The sequence below is a fragment of the Lactuca serriola genome, chromosome 7 (genome assembly GCF_051521515.1).
Source record: "Lactuca serriola cultivar US96UC23 chromosome 7, Lser_US96UC23_V15, whole genome shotgun sequence".
In the NCBI taxonomy this organism is placed as follows: domain Eukaryota; kingdom Viridiplantae; phylum Streptophyta; class Magnoliopsida; order Asterales; family Asteraceae; genus Lactuca; species Lactuca serriola.
Window position 1 is genome coordinate 85,377,480 of NC_136414.1, and position 22,089 is coordinate 85,399,568.

General features: G+C 33.2%; 1 protein-coding gene across 2 annotated transcripts; it reads right to left on the bottom strand.

Moving 5' to 3' along the window:
* Positions 1–16,876: 16,876 nt before the first annotated feature.
* Positions 16,877–20,224, bottom strand: LOC145061945 (patatin-like protein 2). 2 transcript variants are annotated; one of them, XM_079009543.1, is made up of 7 exons: positions 19,838–20,224; positions 19,402–19,583; positions 18,355–18,529; positions 18,080–18,241; positions 17,653–17,958; positions 17,347–17,519; positions 16,877–17,274 (listed from the first exon to the last, which is right to left on the bottom strand). In XM_079009543.1, exons 1-7 carry the CDS (start codon positions 20,180–20,182, stop codon positions 17,133–17,135), a joined length of 1,485 nt encoding a protein of 494 aa, XP_078865669.1. In that variant the 5' UTR covers positions 20,183–20,224; the 3' UTR covers positions 16,877–17,132. The 2 variants fall into 2 exon arrangements, with proteins under 2 accessions (XP_078865669.1, XP_078865668.1); XM_079009542.1 differs by having other exon boundaries at positions 18,355–18,535; positions 19,838–20,216.
* Between the last annotated feature and the right edge of the window lie 1,865 nt (positions 20,225–22,089).

Genomic DNA, 22,089 nt, shown 5'->3' on the forward strand with positions numbered 1-22,089 from the left:
GCTTTTAGTTTGGCGATAAATTTGATCGATATGTGCAATTTCAAGAAACGAAGGTCGAGGTGATGACTCGAATGGAACAAAAAATGGTTGAAGCACAAACATCATTTCAAAAGGCACAAGCAACGATCCAAACAAAAATCGATATGAAAATCTTAAAAATGAAAGTGGACGACCTCGATGGCGAAGACTTGAAACTTTTCCTCGCTATGAGAGAGTCGGTTCGAGCCCGACGTAAGCGTATGGTGTAGTTTATTTTATTTATGGTTGGAATTTTTAGTTTTTTTTAAGTAATGTAGTTTTTATTTTTATTGTTATTTTTTTTATTTCAATTAATGTAGTTTTTATTTAATGTAATTGGGTCTTTAATTTAATGGAAAACTAGTATTAAAAAAATGATTTTAATGTATTTTTGAATTAAATTAAAATAAAAAAATAAGATGAAGTTGTGTGTTTAATGGTAGGTATATCTTGGTTAGTGGTATGGAATACCACATATATGATATGTTGTGGATATAACCAATGGTGTAATATGTGGTAGTGATACTTGTAATTTGTCGGCTTTGACCTCATTGGTATTGGTTCCGTTGGTATTTGGTGATATAACCGTGTGAATGTAGGAATTATAGAGTTATCTCTAGTATTGGTGATTTTGGTATTATTTAACTATTTAGTGTAATTATAATCTGTACGAGTGATGAACACGATCCAAGTGTGATCTAATACAAGTTTTAGTGATACAAAGTGCACGATTTTATTATTTACATTTGAATGTAAATGATGGGTATGCATTTATTATATGGAAAGATGAATTATGCTTTTATTATTTTAAAAAATAAATTACAATTAGCAAGTAGTTATATATTTTTTTAAAAGATACATAAAGGGTATGTCTAAATGCACGAATTATATTCCAAATGCACAAAGTGATTGATTGGATATGTATAGTAACAAATTTGACAATTTTTAATCTATTAAATTAAATGTGTTTCATAAACGGCGTTTATTTAAAGGGACAATGACTTAAAAGGGTAATATAATTTTCGATTTGTAAACATTTGGTCATTGAGTTTTTTTTTTTTTTTTTCTGTTCACATTTACCTTTTAACTTGTTAAACTGTATACATTAGTCCTTATGACCGGTTAATCTAGGTTAGCGTAGAAAAATGACTTAATAAGGTAATATATTTCTTATTTTGTACACATTTAGTTTATAATATTTTTGTACACGTTTAGTTATTAATATTTTTGTACATATTAGTCCTTAATATTTTTTTATTTTAAAATAAGTTATTTTTGTTTTTGTACTCATTCAATACTTATGAATGATTTATGTAGGTTTTTCTCATTACATCTTACATGGGACAATCATTAATGAGGTGTTTGGGGCAGTTAATGTTGATGTTCATCGCGATCACGACTACTTGTTTGCATAGGTATCGTGATTTGCTTAGGTCTTGTGTTCTGAATGTCGTAACTTTTTCATACGTTATCAGATTTTAACGATCTTTATATCCACTTGTTCAGTTTTTGAGTCTACTAAAAATTTCGTTAAGATTACTCCAGTTAATGTAATATATTTTCACTTACAATTTAAAAAAAAAAAAACATTCATACATGCATTCATAAAAAAAACATATGGATATAAATATCGTAAGTAAAAATATTACTTTTTAACGGGAATCTGATAGAAAGTTGTAGTAGACTAAAATATGAATGCATGAATATAAAGATCGTTAAAATCCGAAGTTATGACGTTCAGAACGCATGACCTAAGCAACCAAGTAGTCGAGATCGCGACGGACATAAATATCAAAAACCCTAAATACCTCATTAATGATTCTCTTACGTAAGATGTTATGAGAAAAACATAAATAAGTCATTCATAAGTATTGAATAAGTACAAAAACAAAAATGACGTATTTTGAAACAAAAACAAAAAAAAACATTAATGACTAAATGTGTATAAAAATATTAAGGATTAAGCGTGTACAAAATATAAAATATATTACCATATTAAGTCATTTTTACCGGCTAACCTGGAGTAATATAATAATTCAGTTGAGTAGCATAAAGAATTTTCCTGTGTGCTGCAAATGGAGGAATACAGAAATTCAGTTGAGTAGCATAAAGAATTTTCCATCCAATAGTCACTGATGATCTATAGTAACGTCAAAGTGGCAAAATAATAGGCATGAACCTTGTAAATTAACGTTCACATGAGCACCTTCAACTACATATACAATTCTAATATTTGAAATATAATTATTTTCAAACTAATTCATTATTCAATGTTGTAAAAATTCTGACTAATATTTGATTAGTTTTTAGATTGTACTCGGCCGACAAGAAGGCGCCTAATAATTAACTGTTGCCTATATAATAAATGAAGCTATAGAAAGCAATAAATTTTTTACGCTTGGACAAATTCTATCTTTAATGACACTATATGAGGAATAACTATTGTTGTATTAATAATATTAATCTATTTTGCTATAATATTAGTGGTATTTAACAAATTTATTATGATATTAATCATATTTAATTTTAAATTTTTTAACAAATTTAAAATTTACGGTCTCCAGCTAGTTACAAACTAATCCCCAAGTATAAGAACTAATCTCTAGCTGCTAATTGACTGACTTAGTGTTGCTTAACAACTTTGACAATTCTGATATTATTATGTTACATTCTAGTGATGAGAATTGGTCCGGACACTCACTGAGATTTGTAAAACTAATAACCGGTATAGTAGGAAAGAGAGAATCAAAAGCAGACCAAATAATAGAAAAAAAAAATAATCGTTTTCTTTATTAAAAAACTTTGATGATAAATTACATAATTTGGTTAACAACTAATTATAAAAATGGATATTAGTTCTGATATAATACATTATTTTTTTTTCTAAAGTGGAAGAAAAGTTATAGGTATGCTTGTAAACGTACTGAACGTTTATCGATTTGGTTATATTCGTTTGTTTATTGGGTTAAACTTAAACGAACGAATATAAATAAATATTTGTACGTGTTTTCATTTGGTTCGTTTAAAACTTTCGTTAGTGAGTTTTTTTTTTATCTTAATAGTGAGTTTACCTTAAAAGTATACATCCTTTTATATTTAATAAATTATCAAACAAACTAAGATTATCAAATATTAAATCAATAACAAATATGTTTATAATATTAATGTTATTTATTAACGTCTTGTTATTTCTTAGGTTAAGATACAGTTTTAATTTATTAATTATTTAAAATTTACTAAAATCACAAGAGACTAAATATAAAATAAAAACACTGATGTATATGTATGTATATTTGGAATATTAATCCAAATAAAAAGGGCAAATTGAAAAATAAATAAGTTTGATTTGATGTGCATCAGTCACACATAATCATATGATGGGTTTTAAAAAAATTATACGATTAATTTAGGCTAAGGGTATAAATACTTCTTTTCCAATTCCTCGTGATATGACTTTTTTATCTTTTATTGTTTTTTATTTTTTTGTTTTTTTTCTTATTTACTTTTGTTGTTTTTAAATTATTATTATTATTATGAATTATTATTAATTTGATAACCGTATAAAATTCTAATATTATTATAAATTTGGACGACATAATAAAATTCGAACCACTCTATAAAACGAACAAAAACAAAGTTTATCTTTATTTATCATCGATATATTAATTAGTTTAGTATTGCATTTGCGTGTTGCGTTATACGGATTTAAAATAAATTTTACATTTATTCCATTTTATATAGTCGTTCAAATTTTAAAATATCATCTGAATTTATAATGTTGTCCGAATATTAAAATTTTGTCCGAATTTTATATTTTTATTGGAATTTATATTAATAATAATAATAATAACAATAAAAGAAAAAAACAATACAAAAACAAAAAGAGAAAAACCAAAAAAAAATGATTTTAAATTAAAAGTAAAAAAAAATGTGATACACGAACGGATAGAGGACCCATAAAAAACAAGAATGAATTTCACATCAGTATCGTATAGTGCGTGACAGTTATAATTCATGACGTTGTAGATGATGAATAACATGACATCATATGACATGTAGGTCCCTTGCAGCACGTCAATTCGACAAAGTTTGTGAACGCACTACTTGTTTCAATTTGTTGCACACTTTTTTTTGAATGAATAAATAGGCTAATTTATATTTTTCTTACACTCTCATTTTATATATATATATATATATATATATATATATATATATATATATATATATATATATATATAGAGAGAGAGAGAGAGAGAGAGAGAGAGTTAGGTTCAAATGTTTTTATTATCTATTGTGTGTTTGTAGGATTGATTATGGACCAAACATTTTAGTTATTTTAAAAAAATAATTAATGCATATTAAATGCTGAAATTCTAATTAATGCTTATTATATCTTTAACATCTAATATGCATTAATTACTTTCTTAAAATAACTAAAATGATTGGTCCAGAATCAATCTTACATGCACACAAGGAACCATAATTAACCAAGGAACACAAGGAACCATATATATAGGGTGAAGTTCAATAGAGAACCATAATTAACCAAGGAATCAAGGAACCATTCTTTTTTTCAACATTTAGAACTTATTTTTTGTCAAAAAAAAAAACTAAAAACATAGAAATTCATAACTTTTTATCCTTTTTCCAATGATATAAAATTCGAATTTTTTTTTAAACGTCAAATTCACAATGTGAATCTTTGAAAATTTACAACGTGAATCCGGATTCACATGCGAAAAATATTTTTCACATTCACAATATTAATATATGAATTTAGATATTTTTAGATTTTTTTTTTCGATAAAAAATAAGCTCTAGAAATTGAAAAAAAGATTTGATTCCTTGAAGAACCAATGATTATGGTTCTCTATTGAAGTTTTCCCTATATATATAAATATATATATATATATATATATATATATATATATATATATATATATATATATATAAGTTAAATTGTAAAAATAATAAAGGTTAAAAATTGGGTAATCATTTCAGTCAATCATTTATTTTTTTCCCAAAAACCTCCAACGTATCCGGCAGAAATGAGAAAGGAATAGATATATGTTTTCCAACAAAAAATGTTTCATTAAAATATGCTAATCATTACCTTAATATATACAAAAACATAGTTTTTTTCATATATAAATATAACATATATAAACTCTTTACAGTTTACATTAACTCTCATCATATATTATAATCACATATGAATAAAACATGTATTAGACTTCCTTTTTAAATTGTTTCCAGAACCCCATGAAAGTCAGAACTAGATACACTAGACCAGGAATAACTTATTTTAAATATCACTCGTACAATACCTATTTCAACCCACTACCATGGGCACATCTCAAGAATGTTGTCAGAAACATTGAGAATAGTCCAGCAAAGCGTGAAACTATTAAGTATATTTAATATGTTGGAATGCATCTAGCAATGAACATCATTACTCACAAGATCATTCTTCGCCATCCAACAGAATCATGTCTTCACAAGGAGAAAACCAACCAACAGGCGAAGCACCAATTCTGCAGATAGACTTCGCTACTTTTCAGGCTGCGGTCACAGCTGTTGTAATAGCCATCATGGCATGGCTCAATGCTAATAACGCCAGCGGAAGCGAAAACGGTGACGGTTATGCAAATAACAATAACAATCAAGGGAACCTGCTAGTGTCTGGTGACAAGGACACCCCAGACCACGAACCTAAGAACAAGAAGCGAAAGTTTTGGGACATAGAGGGGAAAAAGTCGGCACAAGGTTCTACCAAGAGACGACAGCCCGTGACTACCCCTTCGGTCACAACTACAATCACAACATCTTCCACTTCATATGCCACTACAACCTCCATCAAATGATATGCTGGAAATCTCCCATGGTGTGACAAATGCACCTACCACCACCACGGACCTTGCCGAGAGATGCAGTGCAAGAATTGCCGCAAGAAGGAGCACACCGCCCGTTTCTGTAGGGCGCCGACACGACCAATCTCCCAAGTAAACCAGGCTTACTATACGTGTGGCGAGGCAGGGCACTATAAGAGGGACCACCTGATAACAAAGAACTCGGGCGCGGATGGACGGGTTCTGATGATCACCGTAGGATAAACTACCCCGGAGTCCCCAGTGACCAGCGGTACATCTTCGAAATAAGAATTACTTTAAAATTTTATTTATATTTATATAAGATTAAAACTTAAGGAAACATTTAAAAGTAATTATAATAACTCACCCATCTGAACAAGTCACATCAATCATGAGAAAACTAAAGATCCGTTCAGGTGAGCTATGATGGCTTAGTATGTACATCAGGGTTGTGAATAGCTAAGATTTTGCAGACTTAGAGCGAGTGATTCCGCCTTAATTCCTATTCCTTGTTTGGTTGTTGATTTAGGGCAGAGCCACTCAGTCGACCGTCTTATTCATCTTAATTATACATAACTTGTATATGTCAGGCGATCATAGAGGTACCGAGGAGGATCATAATATAGAGTATCGACACTAGTTATCAAAACACTTGCACTGTTAGTACTCGCTCATTGCGGTAAGATTTGTGACAGTAGTAATATCAAGGAGAAAACAGAAAGCACTAGAACGTTTACATAGAGTACATTGTTGAGCACACTCAGAATACACCCTCATAAACAAACACTTCTTTCAAATCGGCCTAACTTTTGTTTCTGTAAAAAGTCCGTAGTCATCATTCGTCATAAATTGGCATGGTCCTCACCATACTAAATTCATATGTTTCGAAATTTCATCGCCTTGACCGTCAAATTCACGAAACCCTCGTCATTCGTAACGACAACCCAACCCATACCTAAAAATCTTCTACCTCGTATTCTAAAACCCCGAAGTACTCATGCGTGGAGTACCTTGCCCTCTGAAACCTTAAGGACCGTATATTCATCAGACCTTCCGGAACTACCACTCGTCCAGCAGATCAAGTTCAAGCATAGAGGCTAAGGACGAATACAACCCAACCATCACTATTAAGTGTATACGCGATGGTGGTATATAATTATGATTACGTAGATTTAGTATGTGTGTTTCCGCCTTATCTCCTGTTCCTTGTTTGGTTGTGGACCTGGGGCAGAGTTGCACATCCAACCGTCTTACTAATCTTAATTATATACGACTTGTATACACGAGGTGATGATAGATGGACCAGGTATGAATCCTATCATGAACATTAGGGAAAAGTGGCCCAGGTCTACGAGTGATTCTTCTGCCATTCAGAGGAGCACAACCCAAGGAGTACTACTAAGAAAGCTAATTTTGGGATTAAATTCCATCTAACGGGGGGATGATGTGACAACCCAAAAAATTTTACCTTGTAAGTCCAGCCAATCAATCGAGAGTCAGACTTGTTTTTGCTATGTTTTAGCACCATTAAGGGTCATTTTATGGGTTCTAAGCCTAGTGCACATAAGGATTTAGTATTGGAGGAATGAAAACGAGCCAGAAAACCCAACACATGGGGTTTATGGCCGTAAACTCTATGTACGGCCGCATACACCCCTCTAGCCATGAACTATCCCCTTTATGTATAAAATTCCCTCATTTTTTCATCATTCATCACAATTCCAACTCAAGAACTTCCATTCTCTCTCAAGTATAATCAAGAATTATTCCATTTCTCGTTCAAATCGTAAGTGATTCTTCCTTGTATTCCTTGATATCCTTCTTAATCTAGTACAACCCGATGATTTCATCCATGAATTCACCACTTTTGTCTAGATCTTCAAGATCATCATCTTTCACCAAGAACACACACTTGTTCTTAGTGGCCGTGAACTCCCAAGGATTCTAAAATCGTAAGTGTCTCATCATGTACCTTGTTATACTTGAAAGACCACTAGATCCAAGCCTTGATTCTTCATGTTTCAGCATCACCTTCATGATCTTGAAGGGAGTACGGTCGTGAACCCTTCATAGGTTCATTGGCCTTACACACCCTAAAAGGGTTCCAAATCATAAGAAATCCACCCTTGACTTGTTATTTACCTCATTCCATGACTAGGCCTTGATTTCCCATGGATCAATTACCTCTTTTGCATGATTCTTCCAAGAGTGTACAGCCGTACACTCATTGGCCATGAACTCATGGCCGTAAACTCAAGTATGGTCGTGAACACACCTCCCTTTGGCCATAAACTCCCTTTAGTCAATCACATATGATTGTAACACTTCCTAGCAAGTGTTTCCTAGTCACTAAGGGTGTTTCCTTGCATGTTAGTTGTTTAAAACACTAATTACATGCCTATATATGCCATTATATGTCATTTAGGACTCGTTTGTGTCTCGGGAATTCACTCGTGGAACTTCTCATCCTTACACGAAACTTCAATTGAATCACCCACATAAGGTGAGTTCATACCCCTATAATCAATCTTTTAACTGTTTTAAATGCTTTTAAGGGGAAGAATACAAGTTGAACACAATGATAATTGTGTAAATGTTATTTGTGATAACCATCACTTTAAAGGATTTCTTACACATTTATAAGTGATCTAAATTATTTCAAAAACTCTTTTTAAGTTATGTTACTTTATTGTTTATAAAACTCCGTTTTTAAAGTACGAGCATAACACCATATATAATCAAGTCTTTTCTACAAATCAGAGACAATTCAAAACAAAGCATACCAGTAAACTACAATAGGTATAGTTTAGAGGTTCAAAACATACTATAACAAGAAACAGAAAGAACATACTATAAAGAGAAACAGAGAGGAACATACTATACACTAGAACAGAAGGAACATACGATAACAAGAACAAGATAACAATAATGTGAAACAACTACTTCACGGCTTAGTAATATACTTGCTAGGTTGCGTTTTGTAACCAGAGTCTCCTGGAGGGAGAGCATGAGTTTGTGTATAGATATATACGAGATTGACACCCTACACCTTGCTATTAGCTACAGTGGGACTTTCAAGTCTATGGGTGACAAATGTCACATCAGTTTCGGCGCCATTAGGTCTTCGTGTTAAACACTAGTCATATCAGTATGGTAACAACCATCTCACATTTTAACCTTAATTAACAAACTGGTTTTAAGGTGGTAAGTGCTTCAATAATTACTTATATAATATTACCAAATACTTTCATTTTCCCATTACATTCATATAGTGATCGTCTCACATAAAAGGCAATGCAAACTATTTTCTAGTAAAGATAGTCTTAAACTTGGAAAAACTTACAAACTTACGAAAGACAAACAATACAGTCGTGTCTTAGTACACTCATTTAGAAAGGGGCGTATAATGCTAACTTTATGATTCCTCGGTAGATACATTGTAACACCGAAATTTTCAAAACAAAATTTTCATTTAAAATCGCTTATCTCTTTATCACTTTTCATAAAAATCCCGTTCTTTTATTTAAGTTACAATACATGACTATTTTTTTCATTCAATTACTAAACCAGGATCCTCAAAACAAACGCTTCCTTTGGTGTGTACAATCGAGCCGGTGCCGTCCCGTGATCCTGAGAAAACCTGAAACACATAACACAAACACTGTAAGCACGGAGCTTAGTGAGTTCCCCAAAATACCACTCTATTAGCCACTTGGGGCTATAATCTCTATTGACCCTCTGGTCTGTATGTCTCAGTGGGACCCTCCAATCCCAACTCTCTGTGGGCCCTCTGGCCCTGACTCTATGGATCCAAAGGCCCTAACTCTGATAACTCTGAATCATGCATATCACATATCACAATAAATTTCAACACATAAATAGCATACAAATACACTGGCACGAAATTCTAAAAATACCACATATAGCACATATTAGCCACTCGAGGCTATAACTCTGTGGGCCCTTTGTCACACCCCCGAACCAGACGGCGGAAACGTTCGAGGGCTGTCGTGACTTAATTGAATACCATAACATTGAATATATATGAAACATAACAACATTCGTCACCATTCATTAATAAAGTACAACCGATAAAGTTTACATGAAGTACATTGTTTAAACATTTCATTCCCAAAAATAAATTGTTCGGTTCATAGATAAACAACTGCAATCCAACACTGAGTACATATTTCCTTTGGTTCACTTGTTACCTGAGAATACAAGTATTTTGAAAAACGTCAACATATGAAATGTTGGTGAGTTCATAAGCGGTATTTGAAAAGCAACATTTTGTATCATTTTGAAAACCACCAGAAAATCCGATATTTTCTGAAAAGAGTTTCTGAAAAAGTTTGTGAAGATCCATAGGTATGCTTGTTTGTTTCTATAGTTGTAAGAAAATTGTTCATCAAAATTGTGTACGTTTAGAAAATCGTGTGTATTGAAAAACCCTAGGAAAACCCGATGTTTTCCTAATTCTTTGAATTCCATGAAGTAAACATAAAACCATTGCAGTGCGTGAAGTCAATAATTCCAGGCGACGTCGGATTATTTTTGCGCATGATTAATTGCTATAAACACGCGTTACACAAACGACCTGTTTATAACTATACTAACGATCCCGTAGGCGTCGTCCGTACTAATCACGTTATCCGACCGCCCTGACTTCTTGTAGTCCCACATCCGAAGAGAAAAAGGGCACGAAGACCACGATGACTCCATTAACCGGTTGGGGATAAAAAGGGTACGAGGGGTCCTTGACCCGCCTCGCATGAAATACCGACTTTACTAGCAATACCATAGGACCCTTGGGGACCAATAGTATAAATGCCATTGAAAGTCCTTTTACGCTGTGTTAGATCATGTAAGATCCAACAACTCGTAAGGTAGGAGTCTTTGGGCCTTAAGATCAGGTCATTGGGCTAGCTAGGCCCAACAAACAAGATTTTACACTTTGGGGCCCAAAGATGGTGCGTAGACGTCTGTGCACTCTCGAGTGTGTGTTGAATTACCAAATGTTTTCGTGTATGAATCGAGTTATCGTCGTGTTAGTATTTTCGGATTGTTATTGATTCGAGACCGAATCAATTCGTTTAACAACGATTTTTGGTATTGTTGTGTATTGTATTACGTAGGTAGTCGCGGTGCCAATATTTGATCAAGTTGCGTGTATTGAATTAGCCTTGAAAGTTTTCTGTTTTCAGCCCCCCATTGTTTGTAAAATTTACTTTTTCAACCCTCTAATTAAATAACTTTCCGGTTTGGTCCTTAAATCATTTTTCTTGACATTTTAACACCAAAAATTATTGAAATTAATATTTTTCAGCATATTTTTCATTGAAAACAGTTTAAGTCCCTGAAATTATAGTTTTCTCGGTTATAACCCCTCTTTTTCGCAGTATTTGCAATTTTGGCCCAAATTGGAAATTTTTTGCAACTTTGGTCCTTTTTAAATTTGAAAAGCATTTTAAACCTTTGAAAAGTACTTGGAACACTAGTAGTCCACTGTTTTACAGAAAAACACAGTTTTGGCCCTCCAAAACAGAAAATTTCGCATAATGGGCCCTATTGGGCCGAAATTGTCATTTTTAGCCCATTAAGCTTGAAATTTATATTTTTAATCCTCCAAGTGAGTATATTTCCAGAAAATAGTTTATTGAAACTGTTTTGACACTCCTCATCCATCAGAATTCGTAATATGTCATTTTGGGCCCTTAAACTTTATATTTTTAACATTTTGTGTCCAAAAATTGAGTTTTTAGCCCAAAGAAGATGTTATTAAGCCACTTAGCTATTTTTCTTGAAATACTTTGTATGTAGAAATATAGTTGATGCTAGTATCATTTAACATAAAGTATATCTCGATTTTTTAGGGGTTTATGGCTAGATCCAACATTATAAACACACAAAATCACACATATAAGCATAGAAATCATACAAGGCATACAAAACACATATAGATCTACACTTTCACTTGTATTCCCCCCCCCCCCCCCCCCCCCACAAAACTCATAAAAACAGAAAATAGGGGGTATGAAGCTCACCTTAGGGTGTGATTTCGGTTTTTGAAGAAGATATGGAAGAAAGTTTGGTGATTTTTGGCCCTAGCACCCCTTGATGAAGATCTCGAGTTTATGGAGTTTTCAAGAAGTGATGATAGTTTCTTGAAATCCTCTTGATTCACAAGCAAAGTTTCGAAATTTTTGATGAAGAGGGAGGATGGTTTCTTGAGTAATCTAGAGAGAATTTGTGAGGTGTGTGTGTGTGTGTTTGAAATGGCCGAGAGTGAGAGAGAGGAAGAAGAAGAGAGAAGCATGAAAGGATGGTGCATGGAAGTATGAGTCTCCTTGCATGGAAGTCCTTTGGTTAATAGTGAGGTGTCACTCATAAGGTCAACCCTTCCTCTTGGGCTTGTTTTGGGCCGAAAATATGGAAGGAAAAAGGAAAATTTGGGCTTTTTGCCCCTAACTCAATATTAGAGTTAGTTTGGGTGTTCATTGGCCTTATAAAATAAAATTGTGATTTTTATGCTTTATTAAGCTAGATTAGGTTAAATCATGGATCAAAGTGTTTAATTTATCTCATTCTAGGCCCAATATGGCCCAAAATATTGAAATAAATAAATGTGGGTCCAATTAGAGCCCATTTAAGGGTTCTAAGCCCATGATAGTCAAATTGGAAGCTTATTGGTCCATTTGGGTCCAATAAGGAAGTCCTAGTCCAAAATGGACCTAAACAAGAACTTCTAGGGTTTCCAATTGCTTGATGACCATTTGTAGTACTTGTATGATGTATTTGATTGAAGTTTTTGAAGTCATATAATAGGTATCACACATGCTTTTAAGTTTTTGATTCACATTAACTTGAGTGTATAGATTACATGACACAAAATTTCTAGTTGTGACACCCTTGGGCCGTAACTCTACGGACCCTCTGGTCCTAGCTCTGTGGACCTTCCGTTCCTAACTCTGATATACACACAGCATAAATCACATAGAAATAATGCAGTGCCACACTTCACATAGATAGCATAAAATATCTCTAACACATAACTCTGTTACCACTCTAGGTAAAGTATAGTGAGAAGACTCACCTCCGGTAGCTCGGTAAATCTCTGACTCGACAAAACTATGGTGTAGCCTCCGCCTAATCTCATGAAATATGTACCTTATTTAATATAACTCTCAAAGGCTAGACTATGTCCACTTATGACACTCTCAAAAGGGTAAAAGACCATTTTACCCCTCTCATAACTCAAAAGGCCCCACTATAGACCATACCCTAAAAGTCAACCAAAAGTCAACTTTCCGGGTTACGCTGCGCGTACCAAATGTGTACGTTGAGCGTACCCGGCTGCCTCTCAGAATCGGGGAATGCCACCCAATACGCGGCGTGTACTGGGATTACGCCCGGCGTACTCCCCTGCTTCATCCCTTTAGCTCTTGAGGTCTTAAACAGTTAAGACCCACATCCAACTTCTAGATCTGACCACTTCTAAGCCTCTTAATCCATAAAGTTGATGACTTTAAGCCTTTGCATGGCTGAATAAGCCACCAACTCCCATAATATTCCATTCTCTAACTCTAAAAGGCTTATTACTCAAGCATGACCTCATACCAACAACCAAGATGGAAACTTTATGGATCTAAATCACTAATACCACTGAAAAGGGACAGATCTTGGACCATGGAGCACCTTACACTCATAAAGTCTCCACCTTTGGGGTTTTTAGCCCTAGAAATGACACATGCAACAATAAACCGAAAAGGATAGGAAAGTTTTGAACTTTATACCTCTAAGTGTAGCCCCTTTCTCTGTAGATCTCAGATCCAAGCTTGCACTTCAAGCTTTAGCCTCCAAAAGCTCCTTTCCTTCTTCTTCACTAAGCCACCAATGCACAATTAACTCCAACAACACTCACACGCACCAAGAACGATGGGAGGCTTTCTCTTAGGGTTTCACTCGCTGATATGGAGGCTGAGAAATGAGCCTTAGAACCCTTTAAATAGTGCACAAGCCAGATTAGGGTTTTGCACCTGGGCCGGGTACGCCCGGCGTAACTCTGGGTACGCCCAGCGTACTCATTTGCCACATTTTCCAATAAAGGGCTAAACTTGACCACAAGAGAAAAGAAGGGGGTTGAATAGCTGCACCTGAACCTTGGGATGTTACATACATCAGGGATATATAAATCGGGTCCGGCAGACAGAAGGATGTATGCTTTCCGCTTCATTCCCTGTTCCTTGTTTGGTTGTGGGCTTAGAGCAGATTCACCTAGTCTACTATCTATTCGATCTTATATATATATATATATATATATATATATATATATATATATATATATATATATATATATATAGCTAAGGAGTACCAGGTATGGGTTAGGTCATAGTATACAAATTCAATATACCGTTTTCTAGTACAAAACATACATTGCGGATAGAACATTTAGTAGGCTAATCTAGAAACTTATCAAAAAAGGGTATAATCCATTTTATTAAACTAGTTTAATTTAAAGAACCTTTAGTGGTTAATTCTATAATACCTTAGTTTATACATCAGGATTATATAAAATTAATATTCGATAGGTAGTTGGATGTGCGCTTTCCGCCTTACTTCCTGTTCCTTGTTTGGTTGTGGGCTTATGTTCCTTGTTTGGTTGTGGGCTTAGGGAAGATTCACACAACTAACTATCCGTTCGATATTAGATTATATATAGCTAGTATAAACTAAGTGATTATAGAGGGAACCATTGTGGTTACCATTTTTATTAAAGGAAATAAGGGTTTTTCTTCAAGAATGTTTTCATCAAATAAAGGAACTATTATAGTTAACTTTGTAAGTACCAAATGAATACGCCAGGTTATATATAGTGAAGATCTAACAAACAATGGGATGTGTGACTTCCGCCTCATTCCCTGTTCCTTGTTTGGTTGTGGGCTTATGACAGATTCACACAACCGATTGTCTGTTTGATCTTTATTGTATATAACTTGTATTCATTTACTACTCATAGAAGGAATTGTAGAGTCACTTTTAATTATATTTCATTACATCAGAAGATATATGATTTTCTGAAGAAACAAACGAACTTTTCTAAAAAGAACATTCAACTTACTTGACATCACTAAAATACTTATGAACGCACCAGCCTAAATGTTGATCTACTCTTTCAAAATAACTTGTATTGTTCGGAATCTAATAGACAGGTACGCGCGTTGGGATTCAGAAGATGAAGTATAGTAGCTTCATGTCTTATTTTGTTATTTGCTTTTGGAGTCTAACTTTTGTGAATCACACTTTGTAAACACTTTCATATTAATGCAATGGTTGTTTGTTACTTTGATTACTATGATGCATGTATTGTGATACTAAACATGACGTCCTCCACCCTTGAACGTTTCTGCCGTTCCGGTTTGGGGGTGTGACACCAGATAAGCAACTTTATTTTCTTGATTTCCTCAAGCGACATCCGTTCCATCTTCTGTTGCATCCAAGATCATCTGGAACGCCCTTGCCTGTGGTTTTGGTAGCGTATTCAGCCCTGTTGGTTTGTCTTTCTTTGTGAAATCCTTATAAATATTCCCCTTATCTCCACACCCGTAACACATCTTGTCTTTGAATGTACAATCTTTGGAATAATGACCATCCCTTTCGCACTTATAGCAGGTCACTTCCCCTTCGCATCTCCTAAAGTGCTTCCTCCTGCACTTATCACACCATTTTGCATCATTGTTCCCCCATATCTCTTGCTATCAGGGACTTTGAGAATGTACTCTTTTAAAGGGAGTTCGGGAGTTCTTCACTTTTCCCTTTCTCGTCAACTTCAGTCTTGTTGACAGTTCTTCTCTTGATCATGTCTTCTATGAACCTTGTAGCAAAGATAGCCTCCTCAAAAGTAGGTGGATGCTTAACCAGCACAGAATATTCCCAAGGTAGTCCCCTCGAGTATGTATCAATTTTTCATAGTTTCTCTGAAACAACATGTAGGAAAGACTCCATTTTGTCAGTGAAATCATTAGTAAACTCATCAACAAACATGCTTCCCTTTTTCAATGGTAGGAGTCGATTGTCTAACTCCAACATATTTTCTAATATGCAAAACTTATGCTTGAAGTGGGTCAATAATTCTTCCCATGTCAGTTGCAAGTTGCAAAGACTTGTTAGGGCTTAAAGATTTTCCCAACGTATTCTATCATCAGATTGTTGAACTCTTAAATTGCCTTACATCATAGGAGTTTGCAACTTCCCCGAGTAACCGTAGGTTATGAAGGCTCGCTTCATTTCTGAAATCCAATAGCCTTCACCTGAAAAACGAAATCAAACCCTATCCTTCACCCTACCTGTAATCATCGGAAAATTCATGTCAACAGGCAGTCAACATGATCATCGCCCGCTATGGTTTGAAAATTAGAAAAATTGATCCCTTCATTTAATTAATTTTCAAAGAGAAAACTACTTACTAAATTAACATTAACTAATAACTTTTTATTATGTAAAATAGTGACATGTTGAAAAATCTTTGCCTATAATCCGCCGCTCATCCTTTGAATATGTATCTGACGCTAATTTGTCGATGTTATAAGCAATCTCTCATTCCTTGATGTATTTGGTTACATTTGGTTATTAAATTTTGTTTTTAAATTTGATAGGAGTAACCAGCAACTTTGTCGATGTTATAAGCAATCTCTCATTCCTTGATGTATTTGGTTACATTTGGTTATTAAATTTTGTTTTTAAATTTGATAGGAGTAAACAGCAACCGATTACAACATTGTTTTCAATGTATTGAAAAAGTTTGTCGCTAAATATAAGCCGCAATATAGTACACAACTTCTTTTCGCTAGCTAAACCATTTCCAACGCAGACTAAGCTTTTTCCAATGTAATATCCATATATTGTTTATGCATAATGGATACTTCCCCTTTTAAGAATATCCACACAAATCACCAAAGTATGATTTTCCTCATCAATAATAGAGCGCATAATAATAAATAAGAACACCTTTGCATTAAATTATATCTACAACTTAAAAGTGATGTCTTTTCAAATCTTGTAACATTGAACCAACATCACTTTTCGGAGAACGACGCCACGCTACTAAGATGCATAAAGTAGCTAGTTACAAATAATATAGAACACACTTATTTCTCTCAACTTAACCCGACAAGCCTACATCATATGTAAGGCAATCTTAGCCCTACTTCACCATGAATGTAATTCGTAATTGAAACTATTTTTCCTTCACACATTGACGCTTAACTTTTCGAATGCCCTAAAATTAGGCTTTTTCTCCAACATACAAGGTTCTGCAGGTTTTGAATTCACTATTCGTGGCGATTGATGGTCACGGAGTTTCTTCTCCTCTGAAAGTTGTTTTGCAAACCTGTACAAGAAAACATATTGTTATTCACACAGTAGATAAATGCATCAAATAGTAGTTGATGAAGATGCATACTCTTTGAGAGCCTCTTCGTTACTTTTTTCGCTGCAAGGGACAACTTTGCCACTATCCAAGTCCACCCTCGAAACTCTTTTTTGGAGCAAGGCTTCACCAGCGTCAGTCAACTCTTTCAAATTGTCGGTGGTAGCTCTATCAAGTTCAGACAACGAATGTTTTAAGCCATCCTCCTGTTTTCATAGAGCTCCTTGTTACAATATTATCATTAAATTCATCTTTGAGAGTAATTTTACATAAATATATAACTAGGTAATATTACTCACTTAAACCTTTATAGTTATAACATAAAGTTTACACACAAACCTGGATGCGAAGGTAATTGTTTTCAACGCCAAGGGCTTTGAAGACAACAGAAAGGTGGATATCAACCATATCAGTGCTAGCTTGAGTAAAAATATCAAGTAGGGGAACAGACCCGTTGGCATTATACCACCATTTTAACAAGCCCCATTTTGAAGCATCATCAGGGTTATAATTCCATTTCTTTTTGCATTCCCCAGTTCCAATAGATATAACCAAAAATTTATTATACTCCAGGGATTGAGGTGCGTGAAAGGCATTGTTTTTACGAATAAGTTCATTCGCAATTTCTCCCATTGCAATAAGAGTCTTTAAAAGAAGCAGAAATAAGTTAGGAGTAATTAATTAATGCATGGTTAATGAAAATGTAAAGATAAATAACATAGTTAAACAAATGGATTATAGAATAGATAGTAATTAAGTATCTTACTGGATTATTTGCTGCGACACCACCATCAACTAGATTGAACTCATGCTTTTCTCCGTTATCATCAGTGGTTTCAAAATGATGTGGTGGAAGATAAGTTGGTGCTGCTGATGTTCCGATGCAAATATCCGACAACAAGGCATTCAAATACGGTTTTTTTTTCATCTATTAACATGAAAAATAAAATGGGACATATATTTCTTTGATTAGAATTTTTGTTTAAAAACAATATAATGATATCGTAATTATATATGTCCCATAAAAGAAAAAGGAAAAACCTTATAGCTGGAAAAGATTGTTGGCTGTAGTGTCGAGATATCAAAAGTAGGTATAGCAACATTAGTTAATGTATCTTCCAATCTGATGTTGGGAAGCCTCTTCCTTATGCAGTCGTGGAGGTACTTCCCATCATATAGTGGTGCAAAGAAGTTCTTAACAAATTTTGTAAGCGAACTGCCGCTATTCAAGAAATCAGAAAATCTCAATCTTTTTTAGTAAGGTATGCTTGGAATATAGTATAAATTTAAGTACACAGGGTGATGTGAAATACATAAAAAAAGAAAATAAGAAATAAATGGAAGAGTTCTTTTAGCTTTTATTTAAAAGGAAAAAAATCTGTAGTATATCTTTATATGACATCAATACATCTGATAGCAAAAATTAGAAAAATTAGAAAGTTTAGAAAGTTTCGTAAGGCATGCTTACATCTATAATCCCACATGACACAATACATTTAGAAAGTTTATTGTAGATATATACAAGCTTAGATCTACAATAAATTAAAAGAATTCGAGCCGTTTAAATAACAAACACAACTTAAACATTAAATAAGTCAAGCGAAGATCAATTAGCTCATTTAAACTAACTTTGTCTTACAATCCAACATTACACAAAGTACATTTAGAAAGTCTAAACCTTAAATCTTAACCCTAGCATTAACTTGACATGAAATAAACGAATTTATGCAGAAGATTCTAAGTTCTTGAGTAAATGGATTCACACCAAACGACATGAAAATTAAGAGAGAGAGAGAGAGAGAGAGAGAGAGAGAGAGAGAGAGAGAGAGAGAGAGAGAGAGAGACTATTCTTCCCCTATATGGATTCCCGTCTTCCCGACGCCATCTTAAGTCTACTACCTTCTATATATTTACTGTAGTCACTATATTCTTTTCTAACCATAGACGCATAACTTGTTTCTCTATTATTTTTTTTATAAAATCGTTTATTTAGATTTTTTAATTCAACTTTGTACTTTGAACTCTGTTATGTGTTTAGATATAGTTGAACTCATAAGGTTCCAAATTGAATTTACATGATGTTTTTACCTATCTTGAGGGAAGATCTTGGGGCACTTCTTGAGGTAGAATTTCTTGATGGCCTTAGCGGTAAACAAAGGGCGCTTTTCTTCATTCGGAGCGGTTAACATCGCAGTGATGAGACCACCAGTACTTGTCCCAGCGATCATATCAAAATAGTCCGCTATTCGTGCGTCTTCACCATCTAATTTCTGAAACATACACCATACATATAAGTTAAGCTCTCCTATAACAAGATTTGTAAAAAGACATGTGACATCCATGAAAATTATAGTACGAATTCCAGGTTTTACTGTTTTCTTTATGTTTTTCTCGGTTTAACGTAGATACAAAGTACAAATGAAAGTATCAGAATAGCAAGATGGAGGAGAAGATATCATACAAATTCAAACAAACAAAATAATAAAAGAGATGAACATAAAGAAATCAAAGAAGCATGACATACCTGAAGCTCAGTCTCAAGACAATCGAGGATAATTGCTGGGATAAGACCTCTAATTCCACCACCATCGATGCTAAGAACTGTGATCAAATTCCCAAAAGCTGGGGGCTGTAGTACTGACTTAGATCTTTCCATTTGAGTACTCATGAGATTTCTCTGTGTATATGTGTATAAGTTTGTCAGTGACTTATCTTTTATCCTCGCAACCGATGAGTTGCCTACTTTATTATTCGCATTCTTATTTATAGGCCCATGCTCTATTTTTCTTGAACAGCACCACCTTTCGAGGCTTCTTAAATTCAGCATTATTTTATTAGAATGGTTGGTCCATAAATTATGCATTCCCATAGCACGACTATATATATGATTAAAGAAGAAACAACGAAAACTAAAGGGTAGATATTGTTTGTTCACATGAATTTTCCTTAATTTACTTATATGACTCGGGATGCTTTTTGTATTTGGCATATAAAGAGAATATATAGCCCTTTATATTTTAATGGTAACCATTTTAAGAATATGTGGCAGCGATACTTAATTTGACGGCTTTAATTTCATGGATGTTGTGACAAGGGAATTATGGACTAATATATTCTCGATGTTAGATATGTTGCTTTCACCTTACTATTTAGTGTAATTGGAATTTATATAAGTGGCCAAGATAATCAAACTCTTATCTAATACTATAAATTTTGGTGTTGCCGGGTGCACAAATGTATATGAGGCAAAGTTTAATCCTCATCAGGAAGAATGTCAGGACAAAAGTGCAAAGCCTCTTATGGATCATAAGTGCATTGGAGAAAAACAAAATAACAAACAAAGGTAAACGGTGTTTGTTTGGGACAAGACAGGATAGCTCGAACAGTCGGAGAACCTAAGCTGCCGAGCACCATGTTGCCTCAAACAACCAAATTGTCTACTCCATATTAGTTTTGCTGGGCCAATTTGTCAAAAAATCATTTCTTCAAAAATTGGAAAGGGAAAAAAATATATTTTTAAAATATAAAATAAATGAAATTTTTCGAAATTATTTTTACATATTATTTTCGTTCTTTAGATTATCTTAAAAAATGAAAAACTAAAATAAAAATAAAAATAAAAATTTTTTGGTTTTTTTCAAAATATACATAAAATACTCTAATAAAATATTATATTGCAAATATATTCAAATCAAATTTATGCAATATTAAAATATTATGCTGGAATATTAAACTATAAATATTCAAACAATTCTAGTAGTCTAACAAATATAACAATTCTATTAGAATATAAATTAAAATATTTTAACATATCTTACAAACTTAGTAGAATATTAATTAGAATATTCTAACATTCTAAAAATTCGATTTGAATATTTACAATGTAATATTTTATTAAAATATTTTATGTATATTTAAAAATACGGTAATTTTTTTTACTTTTTATTTTATTTTATGTTATTTTTTTTTGGATAAATTAAAACACGAAAATAATATTTGAAAAAAATTGGATTTTTTCTTTTATTTTGCACTTTACGATTTTTTAAAAAAAATCTTTTGATTTCCAAGATTATGGCTAAAATCGCATCCTCATATGTCACAAATTAGTATGCGCTCTCTCTCTCTCTCTCTCTCTCTCTCTCTATATATATATATATATATATATATATATATATATATATATATATATATATATATATATATATATATATATATATATAGAGAGAGAGAGAGAGAGAGAGAGAGAGAGAGGGAGGGAGGGAGGGTTTAATTGAGAAAAAATGTTGAGAATGGGGGAAGCATTTTCAGCCACACATTTATTTTGTTGCAAAACACTTAGGCGTACTGTCGGAAATGGATAACGGATAAAAATGTGTTTTCCAACAAAACATGTTTCATTAAACTATGTTAATCATTACCTTAATATACACAAAAATATACCCTTTTTTATTTCTTTTATATTTAGAAAACCATTTTTATCGAAAAATTATTTTCAATACATCAAAATTCATAATTTTTTATTCTCTATAAATAGACATCTATATTTCTATAGTTTTAAGATAAAATATTTTTTTAGAGTTTCAACTCTTTTTATTCATAAGTGAATAAAGATAGATTTTTATTATAATATATTCGTTATTCACTTATGAATAAAACGTACGTTTAACTTTTTTTAATAGTTTAGATAATGTTTACGTATTAATATCACATGTAATAAAGTTTTATTACTTAAAATATATTTTTTACATCATCTTTTGTCATATATTATATTTATAT